This window comes from Prionailurus viverrinus, chromosome B4 (genome assembly GCF_022837055.1).
Source record: "Prionailurus viverrinus isolate Anna chromosome B4, UM_Priviv_1.0, whole genome shotgun sequence".
Classification (NCBI taxonomy): Eukaryota; Metazoa; Chordata; class Mammalia; order Carnivora; family Felidae; genus Prionailurus; species Prionailurus viverrinus.
The window spans coordinates 57940480-57958766 of NC_062567.1; the positions used below are offsets into that span (position 1 = coordinate 57940480).

The following is an 18287-nucleotide window of genomic DNA, read 5'->3' on the forward strand; positions in this document are numbered from 1 at the left end:
GTTTATATGCATTAAGTATCTGGCAAATGGTAACTGTTCAAGCAACATTAGTGACTAATGGATTCTGTGAAGCACCTAAAGATGTAAATTCTATCAGAATTACTAAATTTATCAGGACCTTGTGATGTTTTCTCTGTTAAGACTCTGTTAACTTTTCCTTCACTCTTATCCCAGTTTAGGGCCGGTTTGAGATTACTACACTGACCTACTAAGAATAAAGAGGGTGGGGTTGGCAAACATCTAGTACAAATCATTGATACTAAATCTTTTGAATGTGATAATGGGCTAGAAACCCTTTAAACATGGTCCCTCCCACTTACGCAGAAGACTGGACACAAGTTTCATCAAGGAGGAAACTCTGGCTTTCTTCAAATACTGGAGTCTCGTTTGCCATATGTTCTCTTTGTACACAGTAGAGGACTTCCTTGTGCTTTAAAAAAAAAAAAAAGTCTTGTTTACTTACACATTTTTTTTTCAAAGAGGAACGCACTATGTGTCAAAGTAAAAAACAAAAAAACCCAGAACTTTGCTTTGATTACATTTTTCTTTTGTCGTTGTTTACATTTTTCTATACTCAGTGATGGCATATTGCTCTCTTCCCATTGGTTACCACCTGGAGAGAAACCGTAATTCTGCTAAAGTTAACTCAAGTTAGACTTGATTTCTTTCAGTCTAACCTAGTGTTTTCTGTTTTGGAATTCAGTCTTCAAGCAACATTGATTGAAACTAGCACAGTGACTTGACTTGTTCTTTCAACTTGGTTTTCTTCCATATGACACGTTCTTGCACAATCATATTGAATCTTTTGTAGTTACATTTGAAATAAAAACCATGGTCTTATGAGGTAACTTTTAACTACAGTGCCATTTCCTCCTCCAAATATGTCCTGAAACTTTCCATGGTCAAATGGGTACCACCAGGGAATTCCCATGTCAATTCGATATATAGTTGTTTAGTCTTGATGATAAGTCACAGGGTTGGCCTCTGAATTGTTTTTCATGCAGTTGTTCCTTTTCCTACAGTGACTTGGACATGCCATTTGCCAAATGGACCAAGGAACAAGTTTGCAATTGGCTTGTGGAACAAGGCTTGGGGTCCTACCTGAATTCTGGAAAGCATTGGATTGCATCTGGCCAAACACTTTTGCAGGCTTCTCAACAAGATCTAGAGAAGGTGACAAGTTACTTCTCTGTTTGTTTAGACAATGGATACTGAGAAAGAGACTATGAATGTAGGATTTCTAGAAAGGGGAGTGGGTGGAGCCAGTCAGTACTCTTGAAAACATTTATGTTTTCTGCTTCACACTCTTTTTTTTTCTTTATTTCATGGACTTAACAAGAAGTACCTGGTCTTAATGGTTCTTTATGAAACATGTAAGCCACTGGGCATTTTAATGAGAAATAGTTGTATAGACATAATAATAAACCTTAAGCTCATATTTCTCAAAATCATTCTGTGGCTTAGCATGGGCCCCACTTCTCAATGTGTAACGTATGCAATTCAGCTTTACATTAAGGGGGAAAGAAAAGGAGCCTTACATCTTATGTCTAATTATTTAACATTTCTTCCTAATTATTTAACATTTAGTACAAAAACAGTAGAATTTTTCTTTTGTGTGCTATAATCCCAGTCTTGCGAAGGAAGGAGCCTAGTAGGGAGTATAGCATGCCACTAAACTAATTGTAGTGGTCTTGGCTTTCTAGAGGGCTTTTGTTCAGCAACATGTCACTAGCCTGAGTTAGTACACTGATTTAATGTGATTGTTGACTCTTTAACACTAGCTTCCCTTGGGGAGAATTTGCATTTTTTGCCAGTGGTATCCAGCCCCTATTGACAGAATTGTAAAGCTGGTGTTTCTGTTTATTATTTCAGGAACTTGGAATTAAGCATTCACTTCATCGAAAGAAACTCCAGCTGGCACTGCAAGCCCTGGGATCCGAAGAAGAAACCAATCACGGAAAGCTGGATTTCAACTGGGTCACTCGTAAGAGGGTTCATTCATTTATGAATGAATGAATGAACGAACAAACGAATGAATGAAAAAGTAAAGCTGCTTTTTCTCTTTAATCATAAGTACAGGTGTTCTGTGCCTCACTAACAACACTGATTTCTCTCCTTTAGGGTGGTTGGATGATATTGGTCTCCCCCAGTACAAGACGCAGTTTGATGAAGGACGAGTAGATGGTCGAATGCTCCATTACATGACTGTTGTAAGTGATTTACTCCCAGTTTTTTTTTGGAGGTGGGGAGAGGTAAAATTGTTTTTCTCTGAGAAACACAGAAATAGAGTGAGTAAAATACATTGTTTTCAAAATGATTCCACCAGGGTTTGAAGGTGTTGCCTTAACTTGAGAAGAGCAGTAATATTTTCTGTTAAGTTGAAGTTGTAGGATTTGATGATTGCAACACCACTGGGAGATTTGAAACTCTGATTTAAGCTATGTGAAACCTAATCTAAACTAAGCTGTCCATGGGGAACCTGGGTGGCTCAGTCAGTCAAGTGTCCAACTCTGGATTTCTGCTCAGGTCATGATCTCACGGTTTGTGAGATCAAGCACCATGTTGGGCTCTGTGCTGACAACACAGAGCCTGCTTGGTATTCTCTATCTCCTCTCTCTCTCTCTCTCTCTCTCTCTCTCTCTCTCTCTTCCTCTCAAAATAAATAAATAAACTTTAAAAAAATAACTAAGCTGTCCAGAAAGTTGATTTTGTATATATTCAACGATGTACAATTGAGGTGCACACTTTGCATAAATGTTCTAGTATGTGAATTATATGTAATAAAGATGTTTAAAAACTAGGATGTAGAGTTTTGAAGCCCTGGCAATTTCTGAGTTACACATGCCTATATGCAGTATCCACTCAGAAGAGACCGTCCTTCTGACCTGACACCTACAGAGACTTGTCTTCTCTCCTCCCTTCCACTTTTGAGACTATTACCTGAAACTTGCTTCCTTTCCCACTTCAGCTCCATTTGACTAGGGCAGGAGTTACCAGGGTAAAGAAGAAGTAGGGTGAGGTAGACCACCTCTGCTTCCTTCATTATTGTTTCTTATTTTTAGCCTTCCATCCAAGAGGTGGAAGGACTTGTCCCTACTTTACAACAGTGGGGAGAGACAGATTCCAGGAGAACCTATTCTAGATTCCATAGGACTATTAGTGTACTATTACATTAGATGCTTTTATTTAAAGGGCCTTTTGTCAGCTGGGCTCTGGAACCATCTACCATAGTATCTTCTTTAAATAAGTTGAAATTTTCAAACGCCAATTTTTTCAGGATCAAATTTGAGGTTCATCTGATGGGCTTTGTTTTCTTCTGTGTCATTGAACCCAAGTCCATACCTTGGTGGGCACGTAACGTATACCTGCTTGAAATAACACCCAACATGTGGTACATTGAGCATTTACTGTGTACCAAGCACTCTCTTGCAAGCACTGTACTCATATTAATACTCAAGTCTCAGCAGAACTTGAGTTAGCACTCTTCTTGTCCCCAGGTTTTAGACGAGGGAGTGAAAGAACTGAGAAATTGAGTAACTTAGCCAGCTTTCCACAGCTAGAAAGTGGTAGAAAGTCACAGAGCATTTGAACCTAAGCTTTTTCCAGATTTCTGCTCTTAATGCTCAGCCTAAAACAAATTTAGTAAATTCTTGCCTGCCCGTCTAGGTATAGGTTTGTTTCTGCAGGAATGCGAGCAGATTCAGGCTTAAAATCACAGAGGAAGTGCATATAACTTTTGTGGCTATAAAAGAATATATTATCTTAGAAAATTTGACCCCAGGAGTTCTAAGTCACAAAAAATCTGTTTTTAATATGGTACCCTGGGTTGGATCCTGGAACGGAGAAACGACGTAGTGGAAAAACTGGTGAAATTTGAATGAAGTCTGCAGTTTAGTTATTTTTTATAATCTATGTTAACTCCTTCGTTTTGATGACTATGTCATGGTTATATAAGTTGTTAATGTAAGGGGAAGCTGAACCAAGGGTATATGGGACTTTGCTCTGCTTTGATAACTCTTCGGTAAATCTAAAATTACTTAAAAATGAAAGCTCTTTTTAAATCTAAAAAAAGTCTGGTTTGATTTAAAAGAAAATAGCCCCTACTTTTAAAATCCCTTAAGCTAAAATAATTAGCCTTGTATTTACATTTCAATCATTATGCATTTAAATTTTTTTTTAATCTGGTACTTTAATTAGTTGAAAATAGCCCACCTGGGAATGTTTTGAATGGGTGTCTCACTCTTAGATTAAAATATGTGAAATGCCCTTTCTAACTTACCATAAGGCATTGCCTTTAAGAAATTTATCCAGAAAATTTTCAGGGAAAAAATGTTTGCTCAGTTAGTAGCCTTAAGAATTTTAGCTGATTGTCTAATATTTTTATTTAAAAACTATTTCTGTAATAGATCTGCCTCCCCTTCCAACCCCCCCCCCCCCCCCCCCCCAAGAAGCATGCTATCAGTAAGGTGTGCCTAAAATGGATGTTATTCTTGTTTTATTTTCTGGGTGTGTTTGGAAGTAGACTGGTGCTTATCTTGACACTGCCCTCCACATCACCTTCTGAAGTAATTTGTTTTGGTGTGATTGGTATGTTTGAAACATTCACAGTAACCACAGACTGGCAAAAGGTACCCTTTCAAGGAACTGGTGGTGCTCTATGTGGCTACTTACAACTTCTTCTTTTTAACTCTCACCAAAACCTTTGCATTGACCAACATAAAGTTTCCAAAATTATTCACAGCATCTGCTAGTTAAAGCATAATAATCCAGAACTAGAGATTTTTTGAAGCTGGGGGAATAGTATAGCAGAGACATTCCTCTGGTTTTCCCTAAAATGGTGATGTGCCTTAGCTCAGAAAACCAAGCTGTGATCTTCAGTGAACATCATGTGCTCTTAACACATCACTTCAAAGAGGATCACTTTTTGCAGTGACCCAGCAGGTGCTTTTCAAAAATGTTCTTCAGAGCTGTGGGGTCCCATGGTCCTATCTCAGAATGTCTGGAAGAGAGAGAAACAGGTAGAAGTTGGCTTCTGTTGGAACATTAATTTTTTTTTCTTTTTAATGGGGTCCTGGAGAGGATTTTGCTTGGAACAGGAAAAAAGGTTTTGTTACTAAATAAAAGGTTTGAAAACACTGACAAGCACTGGAGGCATTTTGGTTAGGGGGCTTTTCTACTTTTGCTCAGGTTTTCTGAGATTTCCCTAAGAAGACCCTTAGAGCTCAGCGAGTTCCTCTTTTTGTTCTTTTTTGCAGGATGACTTACTGTCTTTGAAGGTTGTGAGTGTGCTGCACCATCTCAGTATCAAAAGGGCTATTCAGGTCCTGAGGATCAATAACTTTGAACCAAACTGTCTGCGGAGGCGGCCATCTGATGAGGTAGCACCTGGGGTTCAGATTTATTATACAGCCTGCACTTTCCATGCGTGAGACTGTGTGTGTGTGTGTGTGTGTGTGTGTGTGTGTGTGTGCAGAGCAAACACCCATTTCTTTGTGGAGTCTGCAGGAGAAGCTTCTGGTTTCCACAGAGCTTCCAATCCAACCTCATTACCTTCTGGGGCTTTGTTTTCCTACCTTCCTTCCATTCCCCCCATGACAGCTCCACCTGTGTAACTAAAACACAAAGATTGGTTAATTACCCTTCCTCCTTTTCTTGGGTGTATTTTTCTGCTTCCTTAAGCCACAGAGTTAAATATCACTACAAAGACTTGGTTTTCTTGAGGCGCCTGAGTGGCTCAGTTGGTTGTGTCCAACTCTTCAACTCTTGATTTCGGCTCAGGTCATCATGTCACAGGTCATGAGTTCGAGGCCCATGTTAGGCTGTGTGTTGATAGCGTGGAGCCTACCTGGTACTCTCTCTCCCTCTCTGTCTCCCTCTCTCTCTGCCCTTGCTCCCCCCAAAATAAATAAATAAACTAAAAACAAAAAAAAAAGGCTCGCTTTCCCTAAAGCACTGCTTTATTAGTTTGTAAAAAAGCTTGAAACCATAACATGGATGCCTTAAAACAAAATTCAGACCAGTAAATACCTTTTCACTCTTTCTGTAAACACTTAGTGGGACATCAAGTAACTGCTCTTTGCAGCAGACTTTTTAGAATTTGAAGTTTTAATGTTTGGATTCCCATCGTCAATGACTGAAGCTCTTGGTATTTGTTCTCATAGAATAGCATCACCCCGTCAGAGGTTCAGCAGTGGACCAACCATCGTGTGATGGAGTGGCTGCGCTCCGTGGACTTGGCAGAATATGCCCCCAATCTCAGAGGCAGTGGTGTTCATGGTGGGCTCATGGTAAAACTCTCTTTTAATTTAAAAATTGACTTCTTAGCATGTTGTTTCCATTAGTCTCATGAGTAGGATATTATCAGTTTGCTTGTCATACCCTAGAGTCACCTAACCGAACCTTCTGGTACCATTTCTAGTGAGTCTTTACTTTCTGAGCATTTTTTCCCATGGTTTTTCTTTATGTCATATAACTCTAGACCAGATTTAAACCTGTTTCTCATTTATTGTCTCTTATGTTGGGTAAGAGACACTGGCCACTGGCCCTCATATGATCATGTTTTGAAACACCTACAAACATACAGATTGTATTTCTGCACGTTGATGTTGTGCAAGGAGCTGGCTTCCAAAGGCATCCCAGAGACCACTTCAGAGAGCTAGAAGCCCTAACTTTGCTACTGCCCGGATGTCAGGACCAGCTCTACTTCTCACTAGCTTAGGCAAGATAAAGAAAAGGTGTGTGGCTTGAAGATCGAGGTTCATACTCGGTCTGTCTCACTGGGTAGTTGAGGGGTCATTGGTGATAACTAAATGAAAGAGCTTTGCAAATTATAAAGCACAGGGCAGACGTACATGGTTTGTGGTGCCTTAAACAATCTTAATGTTTCTTCTAGGTTCTAGAACCTCGTTTTAATGTAGAAACAATGGCTCAGTTATTGAATATCCCACCAAGTAAGACCCTCTTGCGAAGACATTTGGCCACTCATTTCAACCTTCTGATCGGTGCTGAGGCCCAGCACCAAAAGCGTGATGCCATGGAGTTACCAGATTATGTACTTCTAACAGCCACTGCCAAAGTGAAGGTTGGTCCGAGCTTGTGCCTTCTAATAATTGCTTAAAGCAAAAACTAAAGCGGGGGATAAGTTTTTACCCCTCTGGGTCAGGCATTTTTGTGGGGTTTGTAAAGTTTTGTGGATGAATTGATAGTCCGTCATTTTTTTTTTTAATTTTTATTTTAAAGTTTATTTCTTTTGAGAAAGAGAGAAAGAGCACAAGTGGGGGAGGGTCAGAGAAAAGTAGAGACAGCACCCCAAGCAGGCTCTCCAACATCAGTGCAGAGCCTGATGCAGGACTTGAACTCACGAACTGTGAGACTACGACCTGAGCTGAGATCATGAGTCAGATGCTTAACTGACTGCACCACCCAGGTGCCCCTGATAGTGCATCCATTTTTTAGAGTAAGTAAGAAAATGCATTTTTGAAAGTTTCTTTTTGGGGGCTTCTTTACTCAAATCATTTATTTTATTAACGTTAACAGTAACGAAGAGTATGATGTTGGCATGCAGTCAGTACATTGCGAACACAGAGAGTTTGCAACTTGGGCTCAACTATCGATTGCAGTTGTTCTGTGGATAAATCCATTCTAAGAGGAGGATTTCTTCTCACACAGATTCAGCTTGTCTGGCTTACAGTTGGCCAGCCTTGAAAGTTAGAAAAAGATACTTAAGAAATGATTCAAGGTAGACCAGCAGAGAATGACTCTTTCCAGATTGACCCAGATTCATGGGTCATACCAAATTCAGATTACTTTTTCTTCTTTTAAATCATTTCTCAGTGGGCGGCACCTGGGTGGCTTAGTCGGTTGAGTGTCCAACTTCTACTTAGGTCATGATCTCACGGTCTGTGGGTTCAAGCCCCATGTCAGGCTCTGTGCTGACAGCTCAGCCTGCTTAAGATTCTGTGTCTCCCTCTCTCTCTGTCTCTCCCCCACTTGCACTTTGCCTCTCTCTCTCAAAAAATAAAGATTTTTTTTAAAAATTAAAAAAAAATCATTTCTCTGTGCACTCTTCTGTCTGTTATCTCAACCAACTTAATGTGGAGGTAGGGTTTATCAGCTTCTCCACAAATATGTACCAAGTTCTTTATGTACATACATATAATGTTTTGTTGTTGTTGTTGTTGTTGTTTATTACCTCCTCTACCTTCCTGACACTTTCTCTTCAGCTCCTTTTCTCCCTTAAAAGATGTACTGGATTTGAAACGTCTAAGAGATTCTGTGGTACCTAAATTCTCAGTATCATGGGGCACCTGGGTGACTCAGTCGGTTAGGCGTCTGACTCTTGATCTCTGCTCAGGTCATATCTCACAAACTGTGAGATCGAGCCCTGCTTTGGGCTCTGCGTTGACAGCATGGCGCCTGCTTGGAGTTCTTTCTCTCCCTCTCTCTCTCTTGCTGCCCCTCCCCTGCATGCACTCCCTCTCTCCGTCTCTCCATCTCTCTGTCTCTCTCTCTGTCTCTCTCTCAAATAAAATAAACATTATGAAAAGAAAATTCTCAGCATCAGCCTGATCACCATCTGCTTATGGAATTTCTCTTCCAAGTATCACTGGAAGTTCTGTCTCCAAATGAGCGAGGATTCTTCTAACAGCCACCAATCCTGTTACGGAAGCATAACAGGCGTCTATGATAATCATAGCTTCCCCGAAAAGAAAATACAAGTCAGGTCCATTTTCTTGTGCTCATTTTAGATGGGAAAACCTTGCAAAATTGGATTCATCTCTGAGATATCTCATTGCATGAAGTCCTGTTTAATCAAAACCAAGGCTCTTGACGTTTTTGACTTTTCACAGTGACTACCCAGCTAATTGGTATGAATGAGGAGAACAAGCTTAGTCTTCTGAGCTTCATAATAAGGATTAGTTATCATACTTGGGTGCGTCAGTCATACACCCAGGATGCTTTTATGTTTGTTACACCAATGGAATCATCCGACTGATTTTCTCTGTAGTTGGAATGCATAATTACGCACGTTATTGATCTTTTGCCACATGAATTTTATGAAATCCCTGTATGTTTGCTCTTCTTTTAAAGCCAAAGAAACTGACCTTCAGCAATTTTGGGAATCTGAGAAAGAAGAAACAGGAAGATGGGGAAGAATATGTTTGTCCAATGGAATTGGGACAGGCATCGGGAAGTACATGCAAGAAAGGATTTAAACCTGGTTTGGACATGCGCCTGTATGATGAAGATGAGTTAGACCGGTTAGAGCAGGTAAATGCAACACTGTATACGAAAGTTCCTCCAGCATTGAAACACTAAAATGGAAACTTCATGCACTATGTCTACTAATCAGTTTTTCCTCAAACACCATAAAATAAAGATAATGATAAGGTAATAGTCAACAACTTCCAGATTGCTTACTATGTTTCAGGCACTCTCCTGAGCACATAACATATATTAACTTTCATGGTGACCCTAAAACCTACAGAGCATGGTTATCCTCATTCTAGAGAGAAGGAAACCGAGGCACAGATTCAGTAACTTACCCAAGATAGAAGAGCTGCTAGAAGAACTGGGATTCCAACTTGCCAGGCCAGCTCCAAAGCCTGAGCTATTCACCTATGTTATATCGTCTCTGTGTTAAGGAAATCTGTGTGTTAAATCAAGTCAGAAATACACAGCTGTTAGCCTTTTCAGTATGAAGTCATGGATTTGAATACTACCCTTTGAACACCAATCCTTTGGTGTCATTGTCAACATCAGAGCATTGCACTATATGTGGTAGTCTTGTTTCATCTAGTATTTAATGTCTGGTTACAGTAACGAAAGGAGGTTTCATCAGAAGTGTTCTGTTGTGGGGCACCTGGGTGGCTCGGTCGGTGAAGCATCTGACTCTTGATTTCTTTCTTTTTTCCTTTGTTTTTTAGTATTTATTTATTTTTAGGAGAGCACAAGCAGGGGAGGGGCAGAGAGAGGGAGGGGGACAGAGGATCTGAAGTGGGCTCTGAGCTGACAGGCTGACAGCAGCGGCCCAATATGGGGCTCGAACTCACGAACCGCAAGATCATGACCTGAGCTGAGGTCAGACACTCAACTGACTGAGGCACCCAGGTGCCCCTGACTCTTGATTTCTGCTTGGGTCATGATCTCACAGTTGGTAGGATTGAGCCCCACATCGGGCTTTGCGCTGGGGGCATGGGGCCTGATTAGAATTCTTTCTCTCTCTCTCTCTCTCTCTCTCTCTCTCTCTCTCTGCCCCTCCCCCTTCTCCCTCCCTCCCTCTCTCTGTCCCCCTTGTCCTCCTTCCCTCTCTCTTCTCTCAAAATACATAAACATTTTAAAAAAAGAGAGAAGTGTTCTGTTGCACCCATCCCATTCAGTGTCACTCACGTTATTCTTAGACTTTTGCTCACTTTGCTGTGCTTTCTTTGAAATTGTGCAAATGAGGAGGTCATGTTATGGTATGTTCTTTGCAGATGGAAGATTCAGAAGGGACAGTGAGACAGATAGGTGCGTTCTCTGAAGGCATCAACAATCTAACGGTAAGTCTATAAAATGAGTTTAAAATGTTAATTCTCCAAGATATGTTTAAAAATAATCCCAAAGGGGGCGCCTGGGTGGCTCAGTCGGTTAAGCGGCCGACTTCGGCTCAGGTCATGATCTCGCGGTCCGTGAGTTCGAGCCCCGCGTCGGGCTCTGTGCTGACAGCTCAGAGCCTGGAGCCTGCTTCTGGTTCTGTGTCTCCCTCTCTCTCTGACCCTCCCCCATTCATGCTCTGTCTCTCTCTGTCTCAAAAATTAAATAAACGTTAAAAAAAAAAAATTAAAAAAAAAATAACCCCAAAGGACTACATGTTTCATGGAGGATGTGTAGTTCTGAGCTCGTGGCTCCCAGTGTGTGTGACCCCCGTCTCCTTGTTTCCCAGCACATGTTAAAGGAGGACGACATGTTCAGAGACTTCGCCGCCCGTTCCCCTAGTGCCAGCATCACCGACGAGGACTCCAACGTTTAAACCACGGCTCTCAAATGAGCATCAGGAGCCCCTCGCCTTTTCTCCACCTTCTTTCTCAAACACTCACAGAACACATAACAAGCAGCAGATTGTTTACTGTCTATTATTCCAACTTCTCATGTGGAAGTGGAAACCGAAAGCAGGGGGTATGTGCCCGTTCTGAAGACGCCACGAAAAAGGAGACACTGGTGAATGAGACGATAATTGTTTTTCTTCTATTTAATGTACAAATCTGTGATATATTATATTTAAAGTATTGCATTTAATATGAGTGTTTTACTGTCGTGTTGCCATTCCCCTTCACGGTATGCAGGATGTGGGAAGCAGGAAGCAGTCTGTGAATGACTCTGTCACGTCTGCGTCCGTCTGTGTGACAGCACCACAGCCATCAAAGCACAGCATCGTCTGCTTTCAAAATCAATAGGTGGAATTTCTTTAAGCATTCAGTGTGCCCGCTAAGTGCCAGCCACACCTCCCCTTGCCTCCCGTGGTCCTTTTTTATATATTTTTTAAAATATGTGTACATATTTAGTACATAGAAAATAGAACTTTTATCTTGTGACTTAAGGCAGATGGTGAAAAGCAAACACAGCGATCAGAATTTTCATGGACCAGCTGGTTTCATGGAAAGGTTGGGATGATCTTTCCTTCTCCACAACTGAATTGTAATGCTGTTGATCATTCCAACCAAATTAGTATATCTGAAATACCCCTCCCTTGATGATACATCACAAAATTGTTGAAGAGTTAAGAAGTTCAACCTTAATCTTGGATCCTTTTACCTCCAAAGGAAGAACTCAAGAGACATTTAAATACTCTTAACTTGAATGCATTCAGGAGTTCCCCCAAAATGTAGACATAGAAATGATTTCTGAAGAAACCAAAACAAAACAAAAACCTTTACAGTATTAAAGCTTCTTATTTTCCTCTTTGCTAAATAGTTCATTACATCAAAACACTAACTGTCTACCTTATGTTATTGAACGTACATTTCTCAGGCTATCAATGAATGAGATTTTTTTTTTTTTTAAGAAGCTGAATATTTGGACATTTTGTCCCAGGGTTCAATAATTCTGAGGCTACAACATGAGTTTTATAATGGCTGTATTGCGATATGAAAATGTAGTTCATGATTGTTGATCGCACAGGGCCCAAATATCATTTATCAAGAAATGACTGTTTATCACTTTTTAAGGGGTATTAGAAAAATTATTCTGTGTTTTATTCACTACTACATCACTTCTCCTAATAGCCAACCTGGGAAAGACAGGTTTTCACAAACTGGCACAGGGGGAGCAGTTCCATATACGCCAGTGGACGTGCTTATAAATTCTGTTTGAATGTCGGTTGTGTGATCTCGCAAACTATTAGCAAGTTATCAAGCTTTTCAACAAAGGCCTGTCGAACTAAATTGCTGTTTATTCATTACTAAAATGATTTGATGCTAATACTTTTGCTCCCCACTAGTCGTTTGGTAACTGTATTGGACTCCTTACATATTAGTGTTTTATTTTAATGCAAACATCTGTCACCATTTGAAAAACAGTTTCTTATCCAAACCTGGTTAACACAATACCAGGAGACTGTTATAGATGCCAAATATTCTTTATTCAGGACAGTGTAACATAACTGATGATATGTGATAAAGTTCAGATTTTTTTGACGATATATATTTTATTTACGAAATGTACACTGCTGGTATTGCCATATGAAAAGAAATAAAGTCAATTGATGATTGCCTCATTTTTGTTGTCTGTGACTTTATTTTCCTTTGTTCAGAATACCCACAGGGCTTTATTTCTGGTGTAGAGAACAGTGACACAAATGCTTTATAATTCACAAACTCCCATACGTTTATTGAGGTGAGGCTTATAGCACGTATCAACAGGTAGAAATGTGAGGACTCAGAGGAATTTCTGTATGAAAGGAAACAGGCTGCTGGGCTGGGGGGGGTGGTGAGGAATCACGGCAGAGGGGTTATCGGAAAAGCAAAGGGAAAGGACTCACCAGCAAAGTTGAAGACATTAGTTGTATGGAAGGAGGTGTATGGTTCTTTAAAAAACTGAATGCTACTTTTAAGTAAAATCTGAAAAGTGGAAACCTGTCTTGGAAGAGATTGCCAAATATTAAAAGTTGAGTGACTAGAACTAGAGAGGAACAGATGTTTTTGGTGAAGGTTAGTTATCTCTCACTTAATAAGCCAGCAGGAATCTGTATGAATACAACACGCCTCATTGGCAAACAGGGAGACCTAACGTGTTTGCTTAGTTGTGTGTAGATACGCTTAGCTACCCCACATAAATGTGGAGTCGGAAAACTGGGCCCACGTTAACAGATGTGACTTCGTTGTAAGATTTTGAATCTGGAAAAGAAGTCACTCTGAATGAGGATCATACGTGTGACCTTCGGAAGCAGTCTTGATGGGTTGCAGAGAACATGGGGCAAAAACCATCACAACAGTTGGCTCTGAAAGACGGCACAGAGGTTTTCAGCGTCGGTGAGGTTGTCAGCGAGGCGATAGTCCATGCGGCTGAGAAACTGAAGGACTATCTTGGATTTGAAGATCCTCTGAGCAACCTGTGCCCAGCTTCAAACACTCTGAATGAGATCTTCTTAATCCATTTTGTCACCTTCTGCCAAGAAAAGGGAGTTGATGAGTGGCTCACCACCACCAAGATGTCCAAGCACCAAGCCGTACTGTTTGGGGTAGACTGGATTTGGACCTTCTGGGGATCCGATAAGCAAATAAGGCTGCAGCTGGCAGTGCAGACCCTGCAGATGTCTACTCTTCCTCCTGTGGTTTCTAAGCCTGGCGACTTCTCACATCCAGAACCCGGGCCAGAGGAGCCTTCCAGGAAGAGAAGTAGATTCGATAAGCTGGAAGATTTCTGTAACTTGATAGGAGAGGATTGCCTGGGCCTGTTTATCATCTTTGGTGTGCCAGGAAAGCCCAAAGACATCAGAGGAGTTGTCCTGGACAGTGTCAAAAGTGAGACAGTGAGGAGCCATCTGCCAGGAGCAAAGGCCGTGGCACAATTTGTCCGGGAAACTGAAGACTGTGTCTCCATCAGAGAGCTGCTTGGAAACTGTCTGAGTAAGAAAGATGGGCTGAGAGAGGTGGGCAAGGTTTATATTAGCATCCTCTGAACTGGATGTGCACAATCAGACTGGCCTGTAAGGCAAAAAGAAAAAATATTCTAATAGGCAAGCTCACACACTTGCATCATCCCAGCATGGGATATTTTTTTTTTTTTTACACCCACCCTCCATTGAATGAAAATGATCACCTGGGTCAAAAAATATGTCATGACTACAGAGACGGAAAAACCCTGCCTACATTGCAGGGAAAAGTTACAATTTCCTTTATTCAATTATAAAAATGGGAGGAGGGGATAATAAAGTCACCCTTAAAGTTTGATTTGCTTAAAAAATGCGTGTTTAGGGGCGCCTGGGTGGCGCAGTCGGTTAAGCGTCCGACTTCAGCCAGGTCACGATCTCGCGGTCCGGGAGTTCGAGCCCCGCGTCAGGCTCTGGGCTGATGGCTCAGAGCCTGGAGCCTGTTTGCGATTCTGTGTCTCCCTCTCTCTCTGCCCCTCCCCTGTTCATGCTCTGTCTCTCTCTGTCCCAAAAAAAAATAAATAAACGTTGAAAAAAAAATTTTTTAAAAATGCGTGTTTATTATAATAAGTCTAGAACTTGAAAGTAAAATATATTTTTACTGCTGCGGGTGGAAGGTGGCTGGGGTGAGGTGGTGCCATGCAGTCTCATGGACTACAGAACAGGTTTAATTACATTTACAATACCAGTTTCATTCCAGGACTCCTAGGCAAAACCTCATTCCCCTTTCTTCCCCTAAGCTCTGCCTTTGCTCCCAGCTCATCCCCAGCTGCTTTCTCTGTGCACAGAGGATCTTGGTGGGATTCACTTTGGCACTCACTTGAGTGTCAGCTTTTTCTAGGATTTAAACACAGTGACCCCTATAGCAATCCCTTGTAATGATGATTAACATTTGTTTAGTATTTGCAGTAAGTAAAGTGTATTCGCTTATAAAAACCATCTTTGCTTAAAAGCCTGGGTAGAATTCTAGTACTTTAAGGGAGGAAAACTAACAGAAGCAAAAAAAAATGCTTAAAAGTGAAAATGAAAGATTCACTCACATGACTGGTAAATGATTATATGTTAGGCCCTGTCCTGCGCCTTTCCAATCCAGTAGTAAAAAGAACAAAGTCCCTACTCTTGGGCAGTCTCTCTTTTAATGGTGGAAGACTATCCATAAACAAATATATGTGTATATACTTAAAATGCAGCTTAAAAAAGTATATCGGGTGTTATGTGAAAATAAAGCGTGGATAACGGGATCGAGGGTGAGGACGTGCTACTTTATATGGGGTGGGTAAGGGAGACCTCTGAGAAGGGGGTAATTGACCAGAGGTCTCAATGAAGAGGGAAAGCATCAGAGCAGATAAATCTGGGAAAGAATGTTCTAGGCTTAGCTGTAAAGGCAAAGGGCTAAAACAGGAGTGGAGTTGATGTGATTGAAGCACATACTTGTAAGGACTTGATTTTATTCTGAGTGATAAAGGGAGAGAAATGCCTTGATCTGCTTTACAATTCAAAACCCTCACTTGATTGCTGGCTGGAGACTAGATTGTGGGGAGGAAAGAGTGAAAGCACAGCCCAGGGAGCAGCTAGGAAGCTATTATAATAAGAGGGAAAAGGATCAAAGTGGTACAGGAGGAGGGATGAAAAGGTCAGATCTAGGAATAGTTGAAGGTAAAGCTTATAGCGTTTGCTGATGATTGGATGAAGAATATGAAATGCATCACAATTAGAATGCTGTCTTTCCAAATTTCTTAAATATTATGGATGTATGCAAAGGAAGAAATAAAGCCATGCACTTTGTGCCTGGAAGGTTAGAATATCCAATTAATGTTTCCTTGGCATATAGTGACCCCTATCTGTAGCAATGCTGTGTAGAGTAAGCTATCAAGAAAGTAGTTAGTATAGTAAAAACAACCTTCAGCTTGAAATCAGATGTAGGTTTGAGTTGAATTATCTAAAGAGCAGAGTCTGGTGACTTAACTCTTTGCTTTCTTATTTGTAAATGGGACTTACTTCAACTAATACAAAGGAGACAATGCTTGTGACAACATTTTCTATACTAAATTGTAAGCTGATGAAAATGTCGAAGACTCTAATAATACAAATTATAAATATTCATGTTCTAAACAGCTGGAAGATATAAGTCAAAGGCTTACCATGTCTTTTTTAAAAATTTTACTTACTTTTAAGTTTATTTACTTTGAGACAGAGATAGTGGGGGAGGGGCCGAGAGAGAGGGGACAGAGAGAATTCCAAGCAGGCACTGCACTGTTAATGCAGAGCCTGACATGGGGCTCGAACCCATGAACCGTGAGATCATGAGTGAAACTTTCCCTGATTTAAGATAGTACATTTTTTTAAAAATGTGTATTTTGCTGTAAAAAGGGACAGAAGTATACAAAGTTAAGGCTTCAGGAATCGCACCTCCTCTTTCCACATCTATTCCCTCCAGTTTGCTGTTACTTTACAGAACATGTACTGCATATTAAAAATATTTTACACTTTGGGGCGCCTGGGTGGCGCAGTCGGTTAAGCGTCCAACTTCAGCCAGGTCACGATCTCGCGGTCCCCGAGTTCAAGCCCCGCATCAGGCTCTGGGCTGATGGCTCAGAGACTGGAGCCTGTTTCCGATTCTGTGTGTCTCCCTCTCTCTGCCCCTCCCCTGTTCATGCTCTGTCTCTCTCTGTCCCAAAAATAAATAAACGTTGAAAAAAAAATTTTACACAAATGGAATTATATGATCCATAACCTGCATTTTTTATTTTTTTTTTAATTTTTTTTTTTAACGTTTTTATTTATTTATTTTTGGGACAGAGAGAGACAGAGCATGAACGGGGGAGGGGCAGAGAGAGAGGGAGACACAGAATCGGAAACAGGCTCCAGGCTCCGAGCCATCAGCCCAGAGCCTGACGCGGGGCTCGCACTCACGGACCGCGAGATCGTGACCTGGCTGAAGTCGGACGCTTAACCGACTGCGCCACCCAGGCGCCCTGCATTTTTTAAAACAACTATATACTTTGGACAATACTCCATGCTAAACAATTTATACCCACTCAGTCCTCTTTAAGGCTGACATCAGTGATTTTCAATCCTGCCTATATATTAGATTCACTTGGGAAACTTAAAAGGAAAACCAAAAACCCAATGCATTTCAGAGTGAGGGCCTAGACAAGTTTTCTTAAATGTCTTGAGGTAATTATAATGTGCAGTCAGGATTAGGTTTCCACGTGTGCAAGTAGCACTCTGTGTTGTATGTATATACCTTAAAATATTTAAGCAATATTATTTTGGTGGATATTTAGATTTCAAGGTCCATTCACATACCTGGATATTGTCTATTAACCATGCTTGAAAGTAAACATTCTCCGTTCACTCACTTTTTAGAAAGATGATGGTTTTGACCAAAAGCTCTCTGACAGAAAGTCATCGGATTAATCTATGGTTTAAATATAATAACCCATTATCAAAAACCTTAATATTTAAAATTATTCCACATGGGACTGGCTGCATAATTTGTGGAGCCCCGTATGAACTGAAAATGTGTGGCCCTTTGTTTTAAAATTGTCAATAATTTCAGGGCACCTGGGTGGCTCAGTCTGTTAAGCATCCGGCTTCGGCCCAGGTCATGATCTCACAGTTCGTGAGTTTCAGCCCCATATCGGGATCTCTGCCATCAGCACAGACCCTGCTTCAAATCTTCTCCCCCACCCCCTCTACCCCTTCCCTGCTCACTCAAAAATAATTTTAAAAATTTAAATTGTCAATAACTTCAAGACAGGGATAGCAGAACTCTAAGCCAAACACGGGGTTCCTCTAAGTGTGAGTTGCATGCCCATGACTCCATTTGTCTTCTGCAATATGTTGAATTATTTGGTCATGAAAGCCGAAGATTTTTATCATAAGTGAGTGCACATTTAAGAATTTTTCCAACTGAAAAATTATGTAATTCTTAGTGACTCCTATGTGCATACTTTATTCTTTTTTTTTTTTTAAGTTTATTTATTTATTTTGAGAGAGAGAAAGAGAGGGAGAAAATCCCAAGCAGGTTCTGCACTGTCAGTGTGGAACCAGATGGGGGGCTCAAACACAAACCGGTGAGATCATGACCTGAGCCAGTCAAGAGTCAGATGCTTTACCCACTGAGCCACCCAGGCACCCCTACATGCTTTATTCT

General features: G+C 40.9%; 2 protein-coding genes across 13 annotated transcripts in view; both read left to right on the plus strand.

Annotated features, from left to right (window-relative positions):
* Window positions 1-12754, plus strand: part of PPFIBP1 (PPFIA binding protein 1) — a 175851-nt gene extending 163097 nt beyond the window's left edge. For all 12 annotated transcript variants that reach the window (XM_047864974.1, XM_047864975.1, XM_047864977.1 and 9 more), the window contains 9 exons: window positions 1023-1173; window positions 1873-1984; window positions 2122-2210; window positions 5256-5378; window positions 6162-6287; window positions 6893-7081; window positions 9091-9270; window positions 10476-10541; window positions 10925-12754. In XM_047864974.1, coding sequence (XP_047720930.1) covers window positions 1023-1173; window positions 1873-1984; window positions 2122-2210; window positions 5256-5378; window positions 6162-6287; window positions 6893-7081; window positions 9091-9270; window positions 10476-10541; window positions 10925-11011 — 1123 coding nt within the window. In that variant the 3' untranslated portion in view covers window positions 11012-12754. The remainder of the gene's footprint in view (window positions 1-1022; window positions 1174-1872; window positions 1985-2121; window positions 2211-5255; window positions 5379-6161; window positions 6288-6892; window positions 7082-9090; window positions 9271-10475; window positions 10542-10924) is intronic.
* A 469-nt stretch (window positions 12755-13223) lies between these two features.
* Window positions 13224-14468, plus strand: REP15 (RAB15 effector protein). Its single transcript, XM_047864987.1, has one exon. The coding sequence runs from the start codon at window positions 13448-13450 to the stop codon at window positions 14156-14158; it is 711 nt and encodes a 236-aa protein (XP_047720943.1). The 5' UTR covers window positions 13224-13447; the 3' UTR covers window positions 14159-14468.
* The last annotated feature ends 3819 nt before the right edge of the window (window positions 14469-18287 follow it).